At 36.3% G+C, this 11,483-nt stretch overlaps 1 protein-coding gene across 5 annotated transcripts in view; it reads left to right on the forward strand.

The window, feature by feature from the left end:
• The window catches only part of BICRAL (BICRA like chromatin remodeling complex associated protein), a 44,648-nt gene extending 33,542 nt beyond the window's left edge, over nucleotides 1-11,106 (forward strand). For all 5 annotated transcript variants that reach the window (XM_058800956.1, XM_058800953.1, XM_058800954.1 and 2 more), the window contains 7 exons: nucleotides 1,396-1,495; nucleotides 2,735-2,832; nucleotides 4,652-4,713; nucleotides 4,823-4,968; nucleotides 5,121-5,215; nucleotides 6,411-6,513; nucleotides 7,310-11,106. In XM_058800956.1, coding sequence (XP_058656939.1) covers nucleotides 1,396-1,495; nucleotides 2,735-2,832; nucleotides 4,652-4,713; nucleotides 4,823-4,968; nucleotides 5,121-5,215; nucleotides 6,411-6,513; nucleotides 7,310-8,112 — 1,407 coding nt within the window. In that variant the 3' untranslated portion in view covers nucleotides 8,113-11,106. The remainder of the gene's footprint in view (nucleotides 1-1,395; nucleotides 1,496-2,734; nucleotides 2,833-4,651; nucleotides 4,714-4,822; nucleotides 4,969-5,120; nucleotides 5,216-6,410; nucleotides 6,514-7,309) is intronic.
• Nucleotides 11,107-11,483: the final 377 nt, after the last annotated feature.

Genomic DNA, 11,483 nt, shown 5'->3' on the forward strand with positions numbered 1-11,483 from the left:
CTTTTGACCTCCCTAAAACCTATGCATTTTCAAAGTCTGACTTAATGAAATTAGAGATGAAAAGGCTTCTTGGGCTTTCTTTTGTTATTTATCATATTGGTGCTTTTGTTATGTGTTTCTGCAGAAGTTGGAAGCTTTCAAATTTGATGCAAAGACAGGAAATGCTTCTTAGAATCCTTAAAAATAAATACCTTTTAAAGCAGTTTGTAAAAGTATAACATTAAAAATAATCCTCTAAGAAGTCAAGCTAGTACGTAAAAAAAAAATTCAGAATTCACTTTTAAGGTTTGATGTTGTTTATTTTGTCCAGTAGATACACTTGCAGTATATATTCAACTCAGATTTTTCTGTTTTCATAAGCAAACTTATAAGCAGTCAAAAGTTTAAAAGGAAAAAAATTCATAAAGTTACAGAGCTAATTTTAACTCAGTGACTTTTCACACAATTATCAACAAGCTATTCAATTTCTGTCACTTTTTAAACTTTTTTTTTAATTGGTAATTTTGAAATACTGGTCAATCTCTCAGAATGCATTTGCACTGATTAGATCTTTCTCTTTTCTCTTTTACTTAGATCTTTCTTTTTCCAAAGGCCTGATGGATTTTTTTTAACCAAACCCAAATCTGCAGTGAAACAATGTCTTAGAAAATAATGTGCATTATTTAAAAAATCAGTTATGAACATGTTGTAGAAACACATTTGTAATCTTTGCCAAGATTCTGGTTCAGGTTGTAACATTTTATTTGCAGATGAGTAACTTGAGGCCTGTCTGATTTCTCTTCTTGTGTCTGCATCTTCCTATTTGCAGGTCATGTGCTGGGTCAGTGAGTTTCAGCAGTTATAGAAGCAGATTATTTCTTATTGCTATAAAAGATCATTTTGTTCTTGTGCTGGAATTCAGAGCTGTAATTGGGAACTTTTAGAGAACAAATGGCACTATTTGCCAGAATCTTTTTAGTTTATTTGTACTTTTAAACATTGTACTTTATATACTAAACCATGTATCACTCACTTGCTAAGCAGTGGAGGGTTTGTTCCACTGTGAGTTTTTTTTTGGTTGGAGAAGCAACTTCATCATGTTGCAGTTTTGGAACTGTGAGAAGCTGTGTTTTCTGAGGGCCACTTGTAGTGGGAAATGAGTGATCTTGTAGAATGCAACTGGTATGTATTTGTGCTGTTAGTGTAATTTCTGTTCCCCTCTGATTTACTTTATAAAGTTCTTGAACTTGGAGGGATTGAGATGTGTGAAATTTCACCACTGATGAGTTTGAAGTTAAAAAAGTATACATGGAGATGAAATTTAGGTGCCTTTTCCTTGTTTTTCTTAAAGCTTTCAGTAAATATTTCACTGTGATTTTTAAAAAAATTGTTCTTTATTTTATGTATGTGCCACAGAAAAAGGCTGTGAACCAGACATCACCAGTTTCTGCATCAAAGACACAGGACAATTTGAGGCAGCCTCAGCTAACAAATCTTCTGAGCAACACACTATCAGGTCAACTAAGGTCTTTTTAACATAATTTCTTAATTTTCTGCAGCAACCGAGACTCATTCTACTTCAGTGTGTCAGACTTACATAGATGCCTCATGCTTATAGAGTTCTAAAGGTTGTTAGAATTTTATTTTTAGAAGAATTGAAGCTATATTTTTCAGTATTGAATGTGTGCTTTAATTTTTCTCAACCATGGCACTTCATTTTGTAGAGAGAAGAGTTGAATCTCCGCAATTAGCAATTATTTCTCTCCTCTATAAAATCCAAAATTATACCTTCTTTCATTTTTCTTTTTTTTTTTCAGCTTAGGAAAATAGAAATATTCAATTTTCAAAATAGGCATCTGCTGGAATTCCATGCAAGTTCTAGAATGTTGAATGTGGTGGCTGCTTCAGTTACAGAGATAGGTATTAAAAGGTTATGTGCAGGCTGTCATCACTCACTTTATTCTTGAATGGGTCCCTTTCAGTTAGAATAGTTCATGCATTGTTCATGGCAAAACAGCAGCTTTTCAAGCAGCACCATGCTACTGAAAGAACAAAACCAGTACAATCAAGGCAAGCAGAAAAATGCAGTAACTTTCCTGTTCTCTGTGTACATAAGTAACCTTTTGAATAAGGTCCTATACTCTGCCTTGCTTTTTTTTCCCCCCCCTTGTGTACTGTTATGTATAAGCTGTCCAGGCAATTCTGTACAATCTGCACAGTATGCTGGGTGTCTTTGGGGAAATAAAACTCAATAAACTCTTACTTGTTTTGGTTGTAAGGTAGCATGACTGATAAGATGCTGTTTGGATTATGAAGCAAGGCAATTGGAGGAAGTCTGCCTAACTAAAAAAATCTAGGGGAAGAAATGTGCTTGTTGTCCTGCAAGAGTACTTCCAGGAGCTCTAGAAAAATTTGGGTAATCACTTGAGGGAGGATTGGTATTGAAAAGTTTGCTAAAATTTACTGTATGATTTTAGGTAAATTGTTGGGACACTAAACTTACAGCACTTGAATTTCTTCTTATGTTGCAGTACCATGGTGTGATTTATATCTGAGGATTTTTATTGTTTTCAGGCAAAATATCAATCCTGTTTAATTTTTATGAGCTGGTTTCTCCACAGGATAGTTGCACTAGTGCTTTTAAGCATAAGATAGAGCTTTCCTAGAAACTCAGGTGAAATGATCAGGATAGGGATACAAAATTATTCCCCTCTTGCTTAGGATGACAAGAATCTTTTCAACTTTTTTTTTATAGGACAGGACTCTGGAGGAAAAATCATACAACAATCTCTAGGAACAGCACAGCCACAAGAAAAAGTGATAGGATCATCATCAGTTCAGCAGAGTATACAGGTAAGAACACCTCTATTTATATGTTTCCCTGTCTTCCTGGTTTTTTCTGGGATAGAGCTAATTTTCATCTTAGTAGGTGGTACAGTGCTGAGTTTTGGATTTGGCTGTGGATAACGTTGGTAACACACCAGTGTTTTAGTTATTGGGCAGTGCTTACTCTGCAAGTCACAGCCTTTCCAGTGCCCCATGCTGTGCCAGGGCACACAGGACAGCTGGCCCAAACTGCCAGAGGAGGGTCCCATTCTCTGGAACATCCCGTGGTGTTCTGGGTGGAAATGTACGAACTAATTGCCTGTGAGCCCCTGATGGCTGCTCAGGAATGGGGTGGGCATTGTTCAGAGGGTGCTGGGCAATTGATTTGGGCATCACTTGTTTCTCCTGGATTTAATTCCCCCTTTTGCTCTTTTTCATTACAACTTTGTAATAACTATCATTATTATATTGTTTTATTTTGTTTCTGTTTTTAAACTGTTCTTTTCAGCCCATGAGGTTTACTTTTTCCTGATTCTCTTCTCCACTGGGGTGAGGGGAGGTAATGAGTAAACAAACAAGAATCATTGTAGGTTTATTTGTAGAGTATATGAACTCCTTCAAACTTGACAAATTCTACCTTGGCATAGTAAATGTTGATTATTTTGCAAATTGATACACTGAATGCTGCTTTGAGATTTAGTTCATTAAGTGGAGTCTGACTGTACTGTTCCCTGAAGATAATTTTGTATGACATAGCAATTCTTCATTGAGTTGGCCAATAGTTCGACATACTCTTCTCATTATTTCTTACAAACTCAGCTGTTCTCTGGCTGATTGGGAGACAGTGGTTTGTGAGAAGCAGCACAACAGTTCCACGTGGTCTTTGTCTGTTTTATTCCTTACTGCAGTCTTCTTCTTTTACCATCAAAAGTTCTCCCACATAATGCAAGTATGTACAAAACACTGTCCAAAATGACTTTTTTTTGGAGAGGATCTGACTTAAAATTTTTGTTAGTAAATGTATTTGTCAATGCAGTAGGACAGGAATGTTTTTCTATGTCTTATTGATGTACAGGTAGAACAGAAGGTACAATAGTGCTCAGTTAGGAGGTCAGCCTGGATGTGTAATAGTTGGTCAGATGTTCATTCTGCTTGGTGGTGATTACTTTTTGTGATCTGAAGTTGGAGGCTTTTTGAGGCAAATATTCTTCCAGTGTCTCTGCCATGAATCTTTACCCCCTCAGAGAGCCTCTGGTCTTAGGAGAGTGTTCCCAGGAAAATCTTGATTTCATTAAATGTCTAAGCAAAGGAAAAAATGACTTGGATTGCTACCTGATGGGCATATCTGTAGCATTGACACTGAAATAGAATTCCTAGAATGACTTTTACAATCCCCCCATCCACTGTGGCTTTTGAGAATTGAAGTGCCCAACCTTAGCCTGCTTTCCTCATAGATACTCTAATCCATTAATGTCAGGCAAGATGACATCTTCTGAGAAATGCAGAGAGGGTTTGTATGAGCAGATTTGTTTGTAAAAGTTTTTAGTTGTATCTTTCCTTCTTTGTACCTGCTAACTTTGATCTTCTCTTTCTTAGTGAAGTATGTGTAATGCAAAACAGTGGAATTTGTCTACAAACAGCATTTCAGACCTTTGGTTTATGTCACTTCCCTATTTTGTGGGTACACAGTGCCCTGTGAAAACAGGAGATAGTTGAAAGTGTTTATACTTATGTGGTGGTTACAGTTAGTATTGGTGATGGTACCTAATTGACAGAAACAACTCCTGAAACTTAGGTTTTGCAAATGAGGGGCTGTATTGTAATTTGTCTTTTATTTTGAACGTAGGTCGATGGTCATTTAGTTGGACAGAAAAGGCCTGCTGCTAAACAGTTAACTAAAGGAGCTTTGTAAGTCACTATTTCGTTTTAATTTTGTTGCAGAAACCTTAATTTTTACTTTTGTCAGTGTAAAAACTCTGTACAGTACGTTAAGTATATACCATTAATTTTTTTCTAGTATTCTGCAGCAATTACAGAAGGATCAGGTACATGCTGTGACACCAGATAAAAGTCGGTTCAGATCATTAAATGATGCAGTTCAGAGACTCCTTTCTTACCATGTGTGCCAGGGATCGCTGCCAACAGAAGAAGATTTAAGAAAAGGTAATTTTCTTTTTCAAATTTGGCAGTAAGTTTGTAATCAGTTTGTATTGAGAGAATTCTTAATGTAAATTCGAGCAATAAGAAAAGGATTATTTTAAAATTTGTACAGGTTATTGAAGAACAGTGTTTGAAAGTGTACTTTGTCTTTCTAGTGGACAGTGAATTTGAATCTGTTGCTACACAACTTCTGAAGAGGACACAGGCTATGCTGAACAAATACAGATGTTTGCTTATAGAAGATGCAATGGTAAGGTGTAGAACCCAGGTACACTTTGTTTAAGGGATGGGATTAAATTTGTTGAAACAAAGTCTACAGAACAGGTGCATGAACTTCTGTTCTCTGCTTCTGCTTTGCTCTTACACTGAACAGGCTGTGATAGTCAGGAGGGTGATTTCTGTGTGTTTCTGTGGATGATGGAACCTGAAGTAGTGTTGATGTTGTCCATTCCGAGGCCTCCAGCCATATTATAATTAGAGCCAAATCATATTACAGTTTAGGAAATCATTGTCCTTAAAAGCTAGGTGGAACTTCATCAGAAGTGCTTCTGATTAAAGTGCTTTCACAATCCCAGGTATGAGGCAAAATAAAACGGACAAAGTTAAGGAATGTGTTTTACAAGGATCAGGAAATGCCATTGTGACCTCAGATATGCTAGTTTTCATACCTGGAAAAGTTTTGAATTTGAGTGTAATAGGCATTTAGATATTTAGAGACAGGGATACATAATACAACTGTTAGAATTAATATGATTCTACAACTAGCAGTTGCATTGTAATAGATCCTAACCATTAAATATTTGCAAGTATTTGCAGATGCAAAGAGAGGATGGAGGTTGAGATTTGTTCTTTTAGCATCTGGTATGTTGTATGGCAAATCCCATTTAGTAATTTTGAAAAGTTTGTTTCACATAGCATTCAGGTTTGAAACTAGTTGTCTGTGTTATGGCCTAGTGCAGTGACCATTTTCTGTGATGGATGAATCAAAGTGGCTTGAAGGCATTGTCAGTAAAATGTAGCTCTGACCAGCTAGTTACAAGGATAGGAGAGAAGTGCAGGGAAGATGACAGGATGGTCCCAGTTCAAGATTTTTGCTGGTTGATCCCCTAAAAGAGAAGGATACTGTATGAATTTTAAAAATTGTGGTATACAATAGTAAGCATACTCAGTCCTTAAAAAGTACAACTCATACAACTGGAATAGCAATTCTCTTTTTTAAAGTCTTTCCCAAATAAAATTTGCAGTACAATGTGAGTAATACTTCATGACTGAGTTTCAGTAGTGGTTGGGTCAGAGACAGGATTGTTGAATTGTGAATGTTCTTTGCAAATACATAGTAAAGGAAGTTTCTTTTCTCTGAAATTTAACTAAGCTGTCGATGTTTTGATTTGATACCAACATATGAGTCACTCTAGAGATGGGTTGTGTTTTCCCTTTTCCTCCAGCGGATAAATCCCTCTGCAGAAATGGTTATGATTGATAGGATGTTTAACCAGGAGGAAAGAGCATCTCTGACCCGGGAAAAGCGTCTTGCACTTGTGGATCCTGGTAAGCAATGCTTAACTTCAAAATAAAGTGTGGAGTGTTTAAAAATAGTTGTGGCCACAGTGAGGCAGTGATTGCTGTGGATTCCAGTTAGTGAAATACTGAATTAGCATTTGCAAGATAACCTTTTATAACTCCAGAATTGAACAATCCAGAGACATTGTAGGGTTGAAGCAGTTATTTGTGGGGGAAAAAAAAGAGTTATCTGTTTGGCAGAGAAATGTTCAAGTTTCTTTTGACAACAGTCATGACTTCTATAGTTCCTCCATCCTAGCAGGGAAGAATCTGAGTTTACTTGCAGCCAGAAAGACCAGCACTGTTTGAAGCATGAACACTCTTGTTCATCTTAATGAAGTGTTTCTCTTGGAGTGCCATGGCCATTTAAATGGCACTGTTTTTAACTGGGATGTTGTTAAACATAGCACCTGGAAGCACGTTAATTGTGTATGATTACAGTTACGATTTGTTTAAAGGTTCTGCATGATCTGCATATTTTAAAAGATATTCACAGGTTGTGTTGTAGAAAGTATTAATCTTCAGAGACCATATTTGCATATTTAGAATGCTGGGAAGTGCCCTTAATCTGGTTTTACAGCGCACATGCGTGAGCAGTGTGCTGATTAATTTAGTGCTAATCTCCTGCACTGTATGCAGCAGAACGCATAAGCATATGAACATCTCTTAAAGACCCAGATCTGTAAGCTGTGGATGTTATTTGAATTTCAGTACACAGAAACTGTGTTGTCAGTTATTTGGATGTGCAGGTGATTTTAGTAAAATGTTGCTACTTAATTTTCAGATGGTTATCAGGCCGATTTTTGTTGTTCTGCCAAACAATTTGAGAAAGCAGCCGAAGAAGCTCAGTCCAGCAAAAGTGACCATCAGTCTAGCAAAACATTACCTTCTCGAAGTCAAACCACCAAAACCCAAGCCAGAGACCGACCAAAATCCAGCTCAGCAGAGTCCACAAATCACAGTAAACTTCCTATAGTGCCTAACAACATTCTGACACCACAAGAAGGAAAAGCTTCTACTAAAAAATCCGAGAGCCTCACTAAAGCTTTAAAGTTTGAAAAAGCTAATTGTTCTTCTGAGAGCCAATATGTGGCCCTTTCTGAAGAAAGGATGAGTGGGAAAGATCTTGCCAAGTCCACTGAGAATTCTTCGAGTTCTGAAGACTTGTCAAAAATAGTGTCAAGAGGCAGTCATGGAACACACAATAAAATATCAAGGAATGCAGTTCAATCTTTCTCCAAGGTAACGTGTAATAATTCACTTCAAGACAAAACTCTGAGGAGCTCTCCAAAGAATGAGGTTTTGCATCCTGCTAACAGGAAAAGCTCTGATGAACCCCAGGAAGACTTACTGCTCAGTAAGAGTTTAGAAACTACATTTAAAAACATCTTGGAACTTAAAAAAGCTGGGAGGCAGCCACAAAATGAGGCAGCAAGTAGTGGCTCCGTTGAATTAGAGTTCCCTAATTTTTCACCTATCGCTTCACAAGAGAACTGCCTGGAAAAATTTATTCCAGACCACAGTGAAAGTGTTGTAGAAACTGACTCTATTTTAGAAGCAGCTGTAAATAGTATCTTAGAGTGTTAATAGTTACAGTACCATGGACAAGTTATGTTTCTCTTAGCAGAAGCAAATGTGAATGACACCACAAGTACAGCCTGACATGCATTTAAGGTTAACCTTTCTAAACTAGATTCTGTTCTGTGTTTGAGAGCAATACTCATTGTGGTTACAGTGAGATATCCAAGTAAAGTTAATCCTTGTTAGAATGCAGTCTGTTAGGGCCTTACTGTTTCAAGTATTATTATGATAGTGCTTTTGATTATTGAGCAGTACTGCAACGTAACAGGGTTGCAGGTTGTTAGGCCCTACATAATATGGTAATATACTGACAATCACAGTCATTTGAAAGGATATATTTATTAAGAAAATGTTTTTAAAGAGTGATGGAAGCAACAATTCTCCCCTACCCTTCTCTTCACAAATCATCAAAATTTTAGTTTTTCTGGAAAACCCACTGTACCTCTATTCAGAAGTGATTATTTGCTTTGTTAATGAATCTGTATTCTAGGATTCTTAAGTTGGAAGGAAATCATCAGTGTGTTTACGAGGCTTCATAATTTAAACTTTAAGTGCTTTTCTATTGCTTTCTGAGCAGAAACTAGTACTTGATATATTTGTAGTGGGTAACTTTAGTCTGTGGGATGATATTATATGATCTTAGTCACAGTGGCATGATATGAAGTAATAAATGCTTGACTAAGGATGGTAGAACGGAAGCCAGTAAATAGCAAAGTGTACAGGATGAGGCCATGATAGAGCCATGAATTTATATATATAATACATATATATGTTATCTCTTGAGGAAAAGATTTTGCATTTTATAATTGGATGTAGTCAGCCTTGAGTCTTTCTGAAGTGGTATAAATGTTTTTTTTTTATTTGTTGGTTTGGTTTTTTTTTAGACCAAGTGTCAAAAGCACTTTGATTTGAAAACTGTATTTGTAGCTTATATTTTAAGAGGATGTTAGCCTTACTCTGAGTAAATTTAAAGGCCAGTGTTTATTTTTGATTCTTTTTGCTTTTTGCTGTCAGAGAATGTTAAATCATCCACCGTAGCAGTCATTATTATCAAGATATGTACAGACCAAAGTTGATCAGCAATCCCATTGTTTAAACATATCAAAAAAATATGTAATTATTAATTCATATTGTAAAGCCAAGTGAAACCATTGCATGGTTTGCATTTGGCTTGCTGTCATGTTGTTAAGATAGAATCTTATTATTTTATTTATTTATTTTAATCTATGACTTTTTTTTGCTGCCCATGCTGCTTTGTTCTAGTTTACTTTGGTCATGAGTGCTTCTGTGCACATAAGCGCGCTGACGTTGGTCACGTGTGTGTAGTACATATGTCTGCTCAGGAGGATACAGCTTTTGTGGTTTCTAAGGTATGCTCATGTGCTCCCCCAGAACTTCTCCACCATTTCTCAGAAACATTACCAGCCCTTTTCCACACTTGCTGATTTTGATTTTCACGGTGTAAGAGGCTCATTGTGACAAGCTGTGGTTGTCTGTCAGATTGCCAGGAGAGAAACCAAAAGGTTTTGCTGGTGTGTAACTCAGTCCATCTGAACGACACGGAAGGAAGCAGAATTAGATCCTTGGGATAGTAGAACATTACAGTCAGCTCAGTACTGAGCTGCAGTCCACTGTCTGACCACTGAAGGAAACCAAATCTAGAAAGCAATGAGAGAGAGATGAACTTCCTTAAAATTCATTTCCCCTTCAACATGAATGGAAGTACTGGTTTTATATGTTACTAATTGCCATTTAAAAAAAATGTGCCAATTTTAAAGTACATGTTTGTAAAAACCCAACATTCCCAAGTGTTGTATGTAATATTAATAAGTATTGCCAGTTTTAAATTTTTGGTTGGGTGTCCACAGAGTAGACTCTCAGGCAGTTAGTTGTTTTCTTATTGGCAAAACTGACAAGATAGTCTTCACCTATTGCCTTTTTAGATTTAATAATATTCTCATGGCTGTGTATTCTGATGCATATTTTATCATTTTGGAAGTGTAATTAATTTATCATTCTGAACTATTTAGGAAGGAGAGCAGTAAGTTACACAGCTGTATGCTAACTAGTTAAATTTTTCTTTTGAGGAAAAAAAAAGTGAAGTTGCACATTCATCAGTCCCCTTGCTTGTTGTGCCACCTCGAAATGGGTATGGGGTTTCCAGCCTCTCTACAGCAAATACATAACTGGTTGTGTGTCTTCTATTGGGTCTCATTGGGAAGGGGGGACAATGGCATATAAAAAAGGACAAATTGCAAAAAGTAATCGTGATTGATTTGGTCAGACACATTTCTCTGAACTGCTGATGAGAGGAACCCCTTGAACAATCCTAGTAAGATTGATCTTAGATTGTTAATGTTCTGTTGTTCACTCCTTTGAATTCAATTCTAAAGGAATTCTGGTATGTGGTGAAGCAGTAAATGAAATAATTGTATTTTTGTGGTGCTTAAAAAAAGTTTATTAATCATATGGGCTCAAGTCCAGCAAAGTATTGTGAATATGCATGACTTTAAACATGTTTTCATTATTTTGCTGGATCAGCATTGTGATTTCAATGTTATTTAATACTGCCTAATATTAAAACAAATTTTAAACTGGCAATTAAGAAAACTATGTTCATTTTGAAGATTTTGGTATAATTTATCTGTTAGAGTAGGGAGGCCTTACAGACTGACTTCACTTAAAGAGGATGTGTCACTTATTGTCAGCGTGGTATGGACTTTATTTGCTTAAATACCTTCATTTGTAAAGTATGTCTCACTTGAAATTGCTTTGTATACATTTTGTAAAAATATTTATAAAATGTTTTGTAAAAAAAAAAAGTATAACAAATTGCAGTTTATTTTGTTATGTTGGATAAATACTGTTAAAAGACACAAGTCAGTAAATATATTGTTAATCCATGGATAGGAAATGTTTAGTTGGAGATTACAAATTGAAACAACCATTGCAATACAGCCAAAGATTTGGGAAAAAATGTCTATCTGTGATTGTCTTGATTTAACCAAGTTGAATATTCACATTTCCAAAAGATGATTTGTGTCAGTTTTAAGTCTTGCTCCTCTTCTTTTCATGATGCAGCTCTGTTGTAATATACTTAATAGGCCAACTTTCCATGCTCCTTATGCATCTTTCTGAATATACACACTGCTAGGATTTGGTTCATGTGGCATTATAACTACATTCACTAATGTTAATCTCCAAATTACAAGAGAGCAAATGGTCCTCCCTTACTGGTATTAGGAGTCTTGCCACAGCAAGGTTCTTGCTTGCTCTCCTTCTCTGGTGTATTTTCACAAGGTAGAGGCATCATCTTCCTGGTGCCTCAGGGAGATGGAAGATGAGAAGGCTTTTGGATGAAGTGGTCACTGCATCCA

The sequence above is a fragment of the Ammospiza caudacuta genome, chromosome 3 (assembly GCF_027887145.1).
Source record: "Ammospiza caudacuta isolate bAmmCau1 chromosome 3, bAmmCau1.pri, whole genome shotgun sequence".
Classification (NCBI taxonomy): Eukaryota; Metazoa; Chordata; class Aves; order Passeriformes; family Passerellidae; genus Ammospiza; species Ammospiza caudacuta.